The sequence below is a fragment of the Acanthaster planci genome, linkage group LG02 (genome assembly GCF_054643075.1).
Source record: "Acanthaster planci isolate LZ-2023a linkage group LG02, COTS_SCS, whole genome shotgun sequence".
Taxonomy (NCBI): Eukaryota; Metazoa; Echinodermata; class Asteroidea; order Valvatida; family Acanthasteridae; genus Acanthaster; species Acanthaster planci.
Window position 1 is genome coordinate 23,352,405 of NC_141778.1, and position 15,522 is coordinate 23,367,926.

The window sequence follows — 15,522 nt, forward strand, 5'->3', positions numbered from 1 at the left end:
CGCTATACAATCTTTGCACAATAGTATAGTAGCTTGCAGCGTCATGCGTGGGTCAGATCGGTCGGCAGTCGTTTCATCTTTCAGCCCAAATATCGAATGAAATGACTGCTTTGACAGTACGCTTACAACACGTCAGGCGATGACTTCTTCCCATAGTCCAGTCGTAGTAAAAGCTGGCGTACTTGGCAGATAATTAGTGGAATCACTGACCCGTAACGTTTGGTGAACTTTCTTTTTGATGAGCGGAATGGATCAACAGAATGAAAAGCAGTCAGCTAGTGATTCCGACGACATGGACGGTTTCGTCGCAGTTGAAAAACAGCGCAGAATATTCAAAATCATCGTGATTGGGGATTCCAATGTCGGCAAAACATGCCTGACCTATCGGTTTTGCGGAGGCAAATTCCCGGAGAAGACTGAAGCGACCATAGGGGTCGATTTTAGAGAGAAAAATGTAACGGTGGATGGAGAAACAATCAAGGTAAACCAAAGAACAACTCAATATTAAACTTAACGTTAGACCATGGAAGAACACGAAGAAGGCAAAGACAGTCTTTGCATGCCATATTTATTCCACATACATGTGCAAAGTTAACACCAGGCCTGTATGCATACACAGGATCTTACCACATGTACATGTTGGCTTAATTACTTAGGCATATTGAATGTCATAAATGGTTACTGATGCTGCATAGGTCTAGTAGTATTAGCAGTAGGCCTAATCATGATAATATACGATCAATTTCTTTAACATAACTGGGTCATTGAGTGTTGAACTGTTTTATTTTTTTGAGCTTGGATTACTGTATTTACGTGTACATAATGTCGAAACATGTAGTTGCCATGTCCTTTCTAATTTTACCACATTGTGAATTTTGGTGGTTTTTCACCAGAAATGGTGAAATTTGGGACCTGTCAAATATATCTGCACATGTACATGATGTATAGTAATGATGGTCATAGGTGTTACATGCCTTTCAGTCGACATGTCTCAATTACAACTGGACAACAGTTGAACTAGTAATGCATCTGGAAGTTAAATGAATTAGTCGTCGTGCTGCCGCATGCCCATTGACCAGTGGAGTCAACCTCACCTTGCAGCTCTTGTTTGATGTACATCATGGTGAAATCTCCTCAGCCCAATTTCATAGTGCTGCTTACTACAAGCAAAAAATCAGCCCTTACCATAGCAGAAGACTCTGTGCTTAAGGCGAAAGTTTTTCACAGGTTAGTGAGAAATGTTGGCTTGTGTGCATGCATACTTCTCGTAACTATTAAAGGTTTCTACAGGTACATGTACATGTATGCTTAAAAGGGTAGCACAGAATTTTTCTGCTGGTGCGGTAAGCACAGAATGAAGATGTGCAGAATTCTGAGGTAAGCAGCGCCATGAAATTGGGCCCTGATTTATCTTACATGTACACATGCTTCCTAAATTTTTCTTGCTGCAACCATGGAGATAGGAATACCTACCCCCATGCTGCAACCCCTAAGTTTGTGTTAACATATATGTTCTGAAACTTGACCATAATTACCTACAATTACCTATAATTTAACTTTCTGGAAAAGTCTGGGATTAACTGAAATACTATTGTAAACTGTTCCCCAAGAAAACTTGCATACAGAAGAATCTCTAGAATTCATGCCGGAACAGGTTTGCATCCATAGCAGGTTGATCATGCAAGCACCTAGTGCAGGTCTGAGCTTTTTCAGTCTTGCAGTCATACAAATCCAGTATCCACCGACGCTTGAGTTGACCGTTTCAAGTTCTTCCCCGCCTGGCCAGTACAGTTCAAGCAGCTTGCTTAAACTCCCCTATGCATTATCAGCAGTGATCACTGTTACTGTGCTCACCTGAGCATGTACGATCACCCAATCATACATGTACATGTACATGTCCTTTGATACTGCTCAGTTGTACAAGACGAGTTTGCAGAACATTACATGATATATGTATGTAAATGATAAGGGTGCTGTCAGGAGTATGGAATTTTGCATATGGACAACACTAATTTTCCTTTCAAATGTTCTAAAAGCTATCAGAAAGTGGTAAGTTGTCCTCAAAAGTGAAATTTAGTTGAGAAAATTCTGAAGCATTACATAGAAAACACCTTGGCTTTTGCAGAGAAGTCTCATAGGTTTGTGGGCAGGGGCATCAAGTGCTGAAACTTGGAACTCTGCATAAGAATAGCCACGAAAACAAACCTTTAAATATGTACATACCCGTATGTAGCTGTCACAAGTTAACTGTGTATCAATTGTGACTTAGTTTTGATTTTCGGCCCAGACATAATTTCCTAGCAATTGTGAAGCCAGAATAAGGCTCTGGAATATCTGAACACTGACATCTGTTGTTTACATGTGGAGTTACTGTGTTGGAGTAACATGATTGAAAGCCATTCTGTTATTCAAAGGAAGGAGCATCAAATTTCATTCGTAAGCGGCCATTTACTGTCAGTTCATCCCAACTTTACATGTAAACTGCCTGAACACTCCAAGGAGTGTAGGAGGTATGCAGCTTCAGTACATTTCCACAGTCATCTGGTTTTCAAACCTCCTTGGTATTGGTCTTTTTAACTGTTAAGCGCTGTGCATAGAAGTAATCCATGGCTGTTTGCATAGGAAGCATTCCTTTAAAAGAAGTCCAGTCATTTTACTTCAAGTGTATTTTTCTTAGTAATTATTTTATAATGTTGGTATGCACTTGTGTTGCATGCAAGAGGAGAATTTAAAGGCAGCTTGTATACATGTATATTATAAATCAGGAGCATTTTAAAGGGTAGCCGCAACAGATTTTCTTAGACACAATTTTTCTGCAACCTCGTACTCTTCTTCAATGTATGAATACTCTTCAACACTCCCATTTGGTTAAATGCACTGCAAAAGTGCACTTTTTCAAACAATTAAAAATTTCCATGCTTTCATGGACCACTGAGGGCACTGTTTCTGTAATGTCATGATCATCCAGGGAAGGCAGTTTATTGCATAGGTTTTTCTATTGAAATAGAGAACTTGGAATTTACTTACTGAAAACATTTCTCAGAAAAGGAATAGTGCTCATTTATTGCTATGCACATGAACAACAGTGAACCAGCGAAGAAGGGAAACATTAGTTCAGCAAAATCTACATACTTTTGTGTACAAACCAATATAACATTTAGGCTTTCTTCCCGGGATGACATCACAGTTTTGCTCATGAATATGGAAATAGTCATCAACATAAGAGCAAAAAGGCAGCAAAATACCCTTTTACGTAAATAGTGAAACAAAAGTTAACTGAGTGCCTCTTGGAGGTTTCTTCATAAAAATAAATTGATTGCAGTTACCCTAACAGGAAACACACATCATGAAATAGGGTTACATGTACATGGTGTATGGTTGTCAGCCTTTTTCGCATCAGTGTGGCTGGAAAAACACTCACTTAGTACATATATAATTTTGCATGACATTTTGTGCCATTTGCCAAAGAACATAATCAATGTTTTATCATAAATGTTGGAATATGGTGCACTCTACATGTATATTCAACTGTCTCCGTGTGTGGGCGGTTATCCATCCGAGTACATGTACATGTACATTTAACTGACCTTTGGGAGTGTTATATTTTGTGTATGTGTCTGCTGATAGTTTATGCTTTATTGATCTTGGATTATCTAATTGTGCATCTGATTTTTTTGTATTAATTATGAATTGCTATAGAAAAGCTTTTGTTGCATTTTAATGTACATAGTTTTGCCCTCCAGATTGTGCAGTCAAAAAGAGTACACAATATATAGTACATTCACCGGGCACCGTTAAGCCCTTGGCCATCTTTTAGTGTCTTTCTAATGGTATCGTATTTTAAGCACGGATTGAAGAAATACGTTTAACTGCTGGTAGGCAAAGATCTATGTGCATTATTTTTCTCGTTACAGCATACACGAATAACTACCTACAAAAAAGTCTTGATTCACATTTGTGATGCACACTGTGTGCGTGTTTAGAGAAGCTTAGATTCACTGTGTTAGTTTGGTTCAATGTAAATCTCTCAAATGGATAATATGGTTCATGCATGCAACAGGACGTCCTATACAACAACATGCACACTCTGGTGCCCTGCAATTGTCCTTGAAAATTCACTGGGTTTTTTTTAGCCCTGGTGTCATCACCCAGGTAGCATACCTCAAATGGATTAGCACTCAACAGCACTTCCTTTAATTCAGTATGGAAAAGTTTGCTCAGGAATTGACCTCAGCTAAGGTCAGACCCACGGTACTAAGGCTGCCTATTGTGCACATTTATCACTGTTGGCAATAGTTATGCTTATATCAGCCATCCATAATAAAGAACCCACTGGTCAACTTTGCCAGCGTGCCTGGGCAGGTGTTGTCAAAATAAGTCCTTCGTAGCACACCCCACAAAGGGTTTAGGCTTTGAAAAAATAGGAATTTCAGTACCCCCCCCAAATGAATGCATAACTGTAATTGTAACTTTGAATAGTTCTAGTCATTGTTGTGTACATTATTGCTTGGATCCTGAATATTTTGAGTGTGTTGGTCAAAGTTCATATCAACATGTACATGTGAACAAATAAATTTGTAATGTTTGCATTTTAACTTTTCCTGTGCTAGACTGCCATGAATGAGGACTGAAATTTTGATTGCCTATTTGATTTTTTAAATAAGTCTTGAATTACTGTACAAGTACACAAAGGAAATGGGTTGATGAAGTATGCATGTATGTACATGAAGGAATGGCTTGGCACTCACCGGTGTTTAATCATGTGGTGAAATGCATGTGACCCCAAAATTGGTATCAATTGTCGCAGTTGACTTTGGAATTCTACCCAACCAATAAATAATTCAGTCATTTAGTTTTTACCAGTAATCCCTGAGCGTACATTTAAAGAGCCATGGATGCATCCTCTTAAGTGTGTGTAGATTACCGGTAGATTATTTGACTTCTCTTCTCGTTGATCATATCTAAAAGAGCACTTCGTAAAACATTGCATCAACATGGACATGTACATGCTTTTTTGGGCAACTGAGAGCCCCAGATGTTGCTGTGATGTTATTCTGAGAAGTCATGTTTTTTCTGTGAAAGGAGTTTCAGTTTAAATTGTGAGCCTAAGATTTACTCATTGAATGTTTGCCAGATAGGGTTGTTCATTAACTTAGTGCTTTGTACTCACAAGACAGGTTAATTTGTGACAGCAGAATATACCCAAATTTTAGTAACTTTTTGTGCATAAATGGCCACTGAAGTTCTTGCCTGAATAATGTCACAGTCATAGCCACAAATGTGATTGGCTCTGCAAAAATGGCCCTTGGGCCTTTGTGTGACAAATTGATTTTAAGTGATGTCCATGGATAGACAGGTACATAAATTTTGATAATGATTAAATTTTGTGTATTTTTGTTTACCTCTGTCGCACATTCTATTCCCGAGAATAAAAATTTAGATTTGATCTCTGGCAGATGTACGGAAGGGTCTTTACATACAGAGAACTAGCATGACTTAAGGGCCTTTCTTTGCAGAGGAGGTCACAAAACAAAATGTTAAAGATCACTTGAGTATGTAAGTTTATGTAAAAAGTCACACTGTGTGGGCCCCTCATTTTAGCAAGCATGGTGTGTTATGATGGCTGACAAGTCTAATGAATCCATTTCCAATACGTTTTTCTCTCCTCATTCCACGCACAGCTTCAGTTATGGGACACAGCAGGCCAGGAGCGCTTTCGCAAGAGCATGGTGCAGCACTACTACCGCAATGTGCACGCCGTCGTCTTCGTTTACGACATGACCAAGATGTCCACATTCGAGGGCTTGCCCAACTGGATCGACGAGTGCGACCGCCACTCCCTCTCGCCGGACATCCCCCGCATCATGATCGGCAACAAGTCGGACATTGAGGACAAGAAGGTGGTGGCCACCAGCATTGCCCAGAAGTTTGCTGACGCCAACAGCATGCCGCTGTACGAAACCTCAGCTAAGATGGACGAGGACGCTGAGAAAGTGGACCACATTTTTATGGATCTTGCCGTCAAGCTGAAGAGCTACAGACCCAGCCTACCACTGCCCTCGCACTATGGACAAAAGGACAAAGAAGAGAGCCGGTCCACGGTTAGGCTACCCTCGTCCCCAGCTAGCCAGAAAAAGGACAGTTGCTGCCCCTGCTCAAGTTGAGGTTGAGATGGGAATTCACTTTCTTCCGTGGTTAGTTCCAGTAGAAGGGATTTTTTTCCACTCTCTCCCCATGACTGTGTTTGTGCTGCACTCCCTTAGATGGTGTATACATGTACCCGATCACATGTGACAAGCTTGTATTTGAGTTGCTAATTACATGCAGTAGAGAAATTTGGAAAGAACGGACGTACATGTACATGCAGAAACTGTGCGCTAGGGAAACACAGTGACATGTTGGCACATTTACAGTGTAATGTTTATGTCGGTGTGGTTTACACCTGCATACATTTACAGTACATGAACATGTACATCCTCGATTCTTTTATATACATGTATGTACGTGGTATTGCTCTGTTGAGTGTGGCTCAAATGGCCTCCAGAAATGTCATGCAGTGCATATACGTATCGTGTTGCTTATGGCCGATTATAAGCTGTGTTACACTGGGCAAGTAACTCTTCTGAGCAGTTTTCTGCTGATTAGGAGCTCCATAGCATTGGGCCCAGGTTTGTTTGTCTTTTTGTTGGGGGGGTGTTTGTTCTGTTTATTTCTTTTTTAATTATGTACTGGTACATTTAAATGTACATGGCAAAGAAACAAGGAAACAGTTTCTCAGTCCAAACCCAGCTGACCCCCCACAGTTCTGTTGGTGTGTACTGTACAAGCAGTACACAGTAGTGTCCACCCATCACCATTGGTTCACCGAGCAGGGTACCCCGGGAAAACCTTTGAAGAGTATGGCCAATGTCCATTGAGCTTATAGTGGCTAGATAAAATGTGGCTGCTCGATCAGAGGCTGTCCTTTGAAAAAAAACTATCCATCAAGCCAGAGCTTATAAGCTCAGCGTTTTTTGTCCACAAGTAATCCCAGATTCAAGGTACAAAAATCATCAGTGCATTTCTTTGACTCGTTCTGTTGACCGTAAAAACTGTTTGGGATTTCCATTCGTGTAGACGTCACTGACTCCATTGATTTCCTGTCACAAAGCAACCAGTCATGAGTTCATGCAGCCTAGAGTACAGTATAGAATTTGCAAGACTAATCAGTGTACATGTACATGTACAGTACATGTGCAGTTATTAATATACAGTACATGTAAGCCTTTGTGGCTTGAAGGTTAAATTACAAAGCATGTTTCTTTGGATTTCAGGTTTTCATCTGCGAATCAAATGTTTTCATTAAGACCAGATTAGACATGTACATGTAGTACTGTACATGTACATGTATGTAAGGCATACAGCTACTGTTATTACTGTACATCTTTCTTAGGCGTTCTCATCTTTCAATCACTTTTTGTGGATGTACATTTGCAGAGCACAAATGTAGTCTGCCCAAATCTGACATGTACACAAACGTTTAGCATGTAAGAGTAGAGATGATGTAATTTACCCAATCAAAGCAGAAATTGGATGAGCTTTTTAAATTTTGGAAATCTTTTTTTTTTTTCTGTTAGGAGTCTCTCTCTTACATAACTTTTTAAACTGTGTCCATATATAGGGGGCCTCAAATGTACTGATTGTTGGAAATCTAGTTCAGAACATTTTCTGAAAAATTGGCCTCTTGCATGTGCACATACATGTACCAGTACATTGCACTTGTGTGCCTTGTATTCAATATTGTATCTTCTTTGTTGACAGGTGTTTAAACCTCACATGCATTTTTCATCATTTTGTTTTTGTCTGTTACAATACTCAGTCATTACATGTACATGTACATGTACATGTATTTCTCCCAGTCACCAAACTGTCAATTTCCTCAAATAGGCACAGGGGTAACTTTTTTATATCAAAAGAGGGGTAACTAAAAAAAACTTACTCAAGCCCTTGACAATCTATTTGCTCAGTCTAGTGAGACAATAAAATCCTTCTTACAAGGTACATGTACAGTATATAATGTAAATGCAGGCCGTAATGTTTTTTGGAAAAATACAGGGCTTGCTGTTATTATATTTACCGGTACATAGAATGTATTATTAAAGTAATATGCTAGTTTCTGCAGGGTAGTGTTATGAATGACAACTTCAATCTTTTTTGCAGTTTCACTTTCATGCAGTCATTATCTTTCCATACGTATTCTTCCAATTTGCATTTGGTGTTCCATTTTTTTCCCATTAGTTTGCCAAAATTTATTATTTTTTAGTTTTGCATGAAAAGATGGCAGTTATTTTGTTCGACTTTCTACAAGTAAATTAGATGCTTTATGAAACCAAGCATTTCTTCATTATCATCATTGGTAATATGTGATAAATGAAATATTAATTATTTGGACTTTTACAGAAAAAAGTCACTGTTAAACATTCACACTGAATCAGTGGAAACAAGTGTCTTGTTACTGCTGAAATTTGTGACAGAAATAATTGTGAGTTGATATTTATTTATTTGAGAAGGACATATACCAAATTTGTGTTGAACATAGAGTTTGTGGAAAAAATTTAGTTTTTAGTAATGGATGTTATCTTTTTGAGGCAGAAACAGACAAAATATTATTATGTTTAAAAATACAGTAGTTTCTATACTTGATTAGCACACTTTTCCGAGGGCCAAGTGCAAGATTTGTACACGTGTTTGACACGTGGTTATAATCAGCTTGTTCCTCTAACCTCTGGCATGACTCTGCTTTTTGTTCATATGTACACAGACTGCAGGGGTCAGATAATTTCACTTACATGTACACTGTACGGCAGAAGTCCTCAGTGGAACAAAAGGAAATTTGTTGTGATGAGCTTGTGCTGGTGTAGAGAAAGTGCTTAAACCGTTGCCAGGAAGAAATAATCTCATACACAGCAGTCAGGGGTTCCTATCCTTAACAGAGAGCTTACAATACGTAATTCGTCGTGACTGTTAAAGGTCAAGTGTATAAACGGCTTGAAGGATCTTCTTATACTGAAAACCTCATCACGATAAGTGCCTTATGATGAGATAAGTACGGTACCGGTACCTTGTGTCATGGCACTCTGTCCAACCAACCTCAAGTCGGTGCTCCCTGAATAAGAAATGAAAAAGCTACATGTACAGTGTATGTCAGTTTGTACATGTGGCTCATATAATTATGTCGTTTGGTGTGCCTGACCAGTGCCTTTGGGCTTGAAGAAATTTGTTCCCAAGTTTGCCATCATCTGCAGGTGCCAGTACATGAACATGGGTTTTCATGGGTCATTGATTTTATTTTTAACTGGGAAACGTGTATTGAAGTAAAAAATGTGTGGAAATAGGAGCCAGCTTCCAGCCTTGCTTTAACTGAGGTGTGGCATCGTAGAAACTCCTGTTCCTGTACCGTACCGGTAGCCCACCCCTTGCCTTTGATGAATACACGCTATACAGTAGGCATTTTTGCAATCTCTTCCTTTGGTTTTTATGTAACTTCCATGGAGAGAAGGGAGAGAAACGGATGGTCTGTTCAGCCCTACAGTCTGCTGTCTTTTCATGACTCTTTAACATGTGTACACTTTTATAGTGTTTTATAATGTGGGTGATATTTTTGCTGGTACACAAGGCTACCATCAACATGTCATGTTTGCAGTCAGTTAAAATCCTTTGACTTTGGTGGGGCGTTATTTCATTAGGAACACGCAACCATATTTTTTAAAACCATGCTTACTTGAACATGGACAGTGCAGTGCACACTGATATGAGGTACCTTCAGTACATGTACATGCATATCATTTTGTGTGCTTGTGTATGCATCATTCAGACGGTCATTGTCAATTGAGTACATGTATATGAATCTTTCATGCATATGCAAATAGATTTTGATTTGACACCTAATCCCTCGATCAGCCTGCATGTCTGAGTTGGTATACCGTTAACTATAGATAATGTAGAACTTAATGGAAATTGTACTAAACCAGATGTGAATGGATAATGTACATGAATATTGTTTTGTACCGAAAAATGATTAGTTAGTGGAATTTCACCGTAGGTGGAAAGCCCAAATTTATGCATTTATTTTCTAGTGGGCCTAAACAACAACAAAAAGTCTAAATTTCAAGTGATGGTTGTTGGGAACAGAATTTGCGCGTTATTGAACTGTTAAAATGCAAGATTAATTTAAACTGAGCTTTATCACAACTGGTGTGATCACTGGTGAATATATTGCATAACACATGTACAAATATAGGCGGCAAAATGATACCCTAATGTTCAATTGACGAAAAGCCCAACACTGTAAGTATGCGTAGAGTCATATCATATGGCATATTTATCTAACGTGTATTTATTTAAACGTATTTTGAAATTATTGTAAACACTTGTTAGGAAGTACCTGTAAGTTTGCCCCCCCTCCTTATTTGATGAGATCTCTCGTAAAATTGTCTCACGACAAGCAATGGTAGACATGTTCCAGAATGGCCAATATCACACAGAGGTTCCATGATTATTTTTCGTGCCATATAAAAGCCCGTATTCTTCACATCTCATTAGGCTAACTCATTTTGGCAATCAAGCCTTGCATGTTATTTGTGTAAGAAGTGCTTATATAGCACAGAGATGTGAGGGGCCTCTCAGATTATAGAAGGAAAAAGAAAAAGCGAGGCCAACAAAGAGGAAATGGGATGAAAATCAATAATTTGCTTGAACATACCTAAGAATTGACCCCTTTCCACTGTTTAAACATGTAATTTATTATTTTGCCAGTGATGAATGTTCTGCCCCCTCCCCTAAAGCTCCTACCCCCTCCCTCCCCCAAAATATTGGCGACACTCACAGGTACAGGTGTATTTGTGGGAGGAAAAGTGTACCAGTACACCAGAAAAGCAGTGGTAAAGTGAACATCTCAAGGGACTAAAATGGTTTCACATCATAAACCTGAATCACTTCCTGTTGTATTTGTGTACATGTTCATATATTTCACACTATCCAACCCTTGATGAACCTAAAGATGGGTAGCTTCTCTTGGGACACAGCCCCTGTCAGGGCCAGAATCAAGAGACTTTTCCCTTGTTGAAAATCAGAAATGTGGAACAGGATGACTTGTCGACCTTCATCAGATCATACTTGTGATTATTTCAAAAAGCCTAGTCAAGATGATAGTGCGCAAATAGGTCTTGTGAGTGTGTCTGGCTTTCATGTTGGGTATGGGCGGCTCAGTGGGACTAGTGTTTGTTCCCAGTGAATAAATTGCAAACATTTTGATCTGTTACATATGTTGCTTCCAGAAATATTTCTGTATGTACGTATATGTACAGTACATGCCGGAAACAAGATGTACTATATTTTTATATCATGGCAGTTTAAGTCCTATTTATGCAATTTCTCTATAAGGGCAAGCATTAGGTTTTGGCAGTAGTTGTACATGTAGTGTGTGAAAACCCAGTCAGTTTCCCTCTATCTGGAAATAGCATGTGGCCAGAAATATCATGTGGCATATACAGTGTAATAACATGTGGACAGAAATTACATGTGGCCAGAAATAATGTATGCCTGTAGAGGCCATTGGCAAGCAGCAACCCTTCCCACAGACACGTGTCTCTACTGTCCACAACCACGGAGGAAGTTATTCAACCATGCCTATGGGGCGCTGTTTGTAATTTTGTGCTTTGTTTTTTATTTGGAACAGTTGTTTTGTAAAATATTAATTTTGGCCCAGACGGTGCCCTATACATGCTACAACGAAGCAATTCAGACACAGCTCTTCTTACGTGTCTCATTAAAATATGTGCCTCCATACACAAGAACAGTAGATGGTATTGCACATGTACATATACACATATGTATGTGTACTCATAGAGCTGGTAAAGGGCTCAATGTACATGTATGTGTGCCAGTGTTCAATGGAAATATTGCTGAATGCCAAATGTTCAACCGAATGTGTACAAGCATGCAATAAGAGTTCCCATGTAAAGACGCTGCATGAGTGAAATGCAACCGAGCATGGGTGTGTGGTTGTTTTTACATTTTTTACCACTTAACTTTGAAAATGTGCACCTTCCATATCCACTCGCGACTGAAGATTACTTTTTGTGTGGTAAGTTGTACTGAGACAAGCAAAAGTATGCATGTGTGCAGATGAGATGCTATAATTCAAACAGTAATGCAAGTGAACCAGCAAGTGTTGCATTTACATCCTCTGTGACAGGCTGTAATAAGGGAATAAATATGTGCTTGGCCGGTCTTAAACATGCGGTCTTAAACGAGCGTTTAATGGGTGTGTGCCTGCGGCTCAGACATTAGTTGCATCCAGTCTCCTGAGCTGGTCTCAAACGTAAAATTTCATTTCACACATACCAGTTAACATTCATGTTTATACCTGCCCCAAAGTCTATTTCCAGTTGTAGTGCAGTACAATCATGACTCCTTCAATTGGGGTTTTTGGAAGTGAATTTCAGGGTTTTTTGACGCTGCAGTCCACCCTCCTGGTGGAGATTGAACTTGTCACCTTGAAATCTTGCCTGCTACTTACTTATAACAAATGAGGTCATGTTTACGTTGTCAGTCTTTTATCAGTGGCTTAGCACTACACCTAATTAGCTAATAAAAAACTGGTTACGCCTTTTTGAGGGTTAACCCATTTGATTTTACTGTTTTGTTCTTGTAAGTGTATGTGCATAATATCACACATCACAGAACACGTTGATGGTCCTGCCGTGTCAGGTTAATTAGAGTGGGAAAAAAATGCAACATAGCAAAAAGGCAAAGAGTTTTGAGTAAAACATTTCAATATTGCTGGACGTGTTCATTTATATTTATTGGCTCAGTTGGTTGTTAACATTTGTGTTGCAATTATGCAGCTCATACCATGAATGAATTCACTTTCTTGTATCACCCTAACAGTTGTCAATACTCAAATTTTGATAATTGTTCACTCTCTGTATGAGTTAGGGTAAATTAGAATATAGGTTGGAAAGGTTCACCACCTATCCTTGAGTAAATTAACCTGTACAAGACACAGAAAACACAGTAAAGGGGGCCAGTGAAAGTAACGGTCATGTCCACCATGTTTCCCTGCGGTTTTTCCCACATCTTGAAAAATCAGTGTCCAATTTAATGTCAGTACTGGCAGATAGATTTGGTTCTGTTCATTGTTTTTTTACCATGAAAGGGAATAACAACTTTGTAAGAGAATGATGTGCTGTATTGTTTCACACAAATTACAGCCCACATACTGATTCACTTGTGTAACATTTTGTGTTGATGTGTTGAGCTTGAAACAATTGTGGAAATGTTTAAACCATCAGGGAAACACTGCTAAGGTGCCTGTGCTTTGTGTCATAATGAAGGATAGAGTCGGGGTTTTTCGTCTGCTGTGGTCAAGGCATGCATCAATACAGTTCAGTTGTTGAGTTCTTTTGTGCAGCTCTTATAGATTGGGTATTGTTTCTTAGAAAAACATAGTGTATTTGTTTTGTTTCCCCAAAACACAGGAAAACAATCCTTAAATATCTCTATTGTTTTCCAGATTATATTTAGTTTTTTGTTTCATTTTTAAACAAAAGAATCACTACGTCTGTTTTTCAGGTACTTTTTAATAGTTGATATCAAGTTTATACTTCATTATGAATCACTAGCATGAATGTAAAGCATGACATATGAACGTAAAGATAATGCATTTCAAGGGCTTCAAAGAATTCTGATTAATGCAATCATTCATTCCCTGTGCACCAGTGTGTTAATGTTAACATTCAGTGGGAATAAATTAATTTTGGAAAAGTGACTCTTGAATCTTTGAGTATTATTTCATTGATCTTACAAGCTGATTCACTGTTTCAATTTGATATGTAAAAACACTGTGGTAATTAAAACAGAAACAACAAAGACACAAGGAAAACCAAAATCAACCAAGAACCAACTTGCATTGAAATCATCAAAACACTCAACAGTATCACCTATAATCTAAACAATGAACTGATATAGTTGATAAATGTAAATAAATTAGCATCCAGGCTTGCAAAAGTTCCTTTTTACTTCCTGTGAATACTTTACAAACTTGAAAACAGTACTAAAGCATCTTGTGTACCTTGGAATTTCTTTCCTTTTTTACTCTGATTCCTAAAACACTCTATAAAACTTTGAGATCAACGACACTGAAGGCAGGTAAATGCAAATATAGCAGTCTTGTTTCTCGTGTTTCAAACAGTTAAATTTCCTTCAGACCGTGTTGGGTGTGATTGTAACGTCAGCCTAAGGCACTGCAAACAGGTTTACACATAACCATTTTCAAAGCAATGGTGCTCGATGAAGCAATAATGCAGAAATCTCAACGATGTACATGTATCATTTGAGAGTATTCTGCTCTTTAGAGCAAACACATAGTTACCAAGTCATACAGCAAGTAACTTGGCCAAACCCTCCACTTGAGGACTTATTTCCTGGGTCAACCTGTACACAAAGCAAATAGGACACAAAGGGTCAATTTCAGGACTTTTATACTATCGTATTGGCCTGGCACACTGGGTTGGGAACGTTTCTCAAAACAATTTCTTTGCTAATTGTGAAAGATTTGTTCGCTAATAAGCCACTGATTTCCATGCCAATGATGAACTGTGCTGGAGAGTGTAGTAAAGCAAGGAAAGCAAAATTAAATTGTTTAGGGGGTAATTTTTCAAACTGAACTGCTCACTGATCTGCTCTCAGAACACCAAACCATTCATGTTCTAATACATGAATTTCACACCAAAAGTTCACTTCCACGCCATAGCACTACGAAATTGCAAGTGCCAATAATCACCCTCTTAAGTGACCAACTGGTCAGTGTTTGATGTCTATTGCATAACTTAATTTGCTAAAGATATGCCGTTCTTGCTTGTGATGGATCCAAACAATGGACGGCTAAAATTTTGCATCATGCCAGGCACTGGTCCGGAAACGGTTTTCCAAGCTCAGGTAAGTAGTGAGGAATTCTGGGAAGACTGTCTCGGTGATAAGTTGACGGAAAATGTCAGCTGCCACCAGAAGGCATTTGCTCTGCTCTGTGGTGCCATACTTGGGGTTGTCCTGCATTTGTGCGTCAACAAATCGACTGCAGAGGTCGTTGACCAAAGTGTACGTGATGAGTTCATTGTTGTCTTCAAGTCGTGCCCTGTGGTGTATCCATTGCCACACCTGTAGAAAAATGATATGAGGAATAAAAATTGTACGCTATCAGTTCTAAAAGTTAAACCAGAACTTCCCAGATCCGTTAGAATCCAACAGGCACTTTGGGGGATTTTAAGAATTGAGCTAGGTGGAGCCTAGCCATCAAAACATTCCAAGAACTTGATGCTCCTTGCAAGGTACTCGACAAAGAATGAATGCTAGGCTTCCTGCTCTGCAGATCTCACAAGATTGAGGAAATTGCCAGAATACCAAGGGAGGTGTTAGCTTATAATGAACTTCATAAAGGGACACTATAGGTGGCACTACTTGTCCCAATTTTCATCTGAATGT

The 15,522-nt window shown here is 38.9% G+C and overlaps 2 protein-coding genes across 2 annotated transcripts in view; one reads left to right on the forward strand and one right to left on the reverse strand.

Moving 5' to 3' along the window:
* Positions 1 to 13,810, forward strand: LOC110984069 (putative Ras-related protein Rab-33). The gene is made up of 2 exons (XM_022243867.2): positions 1 to 481; positions 5,682 to 13,810. Exons 1-2 carry the CDS (start codon positions 239 to 241, stop codon positions 6,162 to 6,164), a joined length of 726 nt encoding a protein of 241 aa, XP_022099559.1. The 5' UTR covers positions 1 to 238; the 3' UTR covers positions 6,165 to 13,810.
* Positions 13,603 to 15,522, reverse strand: part of LOC110984103 (ureidoglycolate lyase-like) — a 15,857-nt gene continuing 13,937 nt past the window's right edge. The window contains exon 13 of the mRNA XM_087132872.1: positions 13,603 to 15,198. Coding sequence (XP_086988998.1) covers positions 14,926 to 15,198 — 273 coding nt within the window. The 3' untranslated portion in view covers positions 13,603 to 14,925. The remainder of the gene's footprint in view (positions 15,199 to 15,522) is intronic.

Excerpts from the sequence above, each read along its gene's own strand:
- LOC110984069 (XM_022243867.2), top strand. The coding sequence starts at position 239 with ATGAGCGGAATGGATCAACAGAATGAAAAGCAGTCAGCTAGTGATTCC. Across the intron at positions 482-5,681 it reads TGGATGGAGAAACAATCAAG|CTTCAGTTATGGGACACAGC; the intron begins GTAAACCAAAGA and ends TTCCACGCACAG.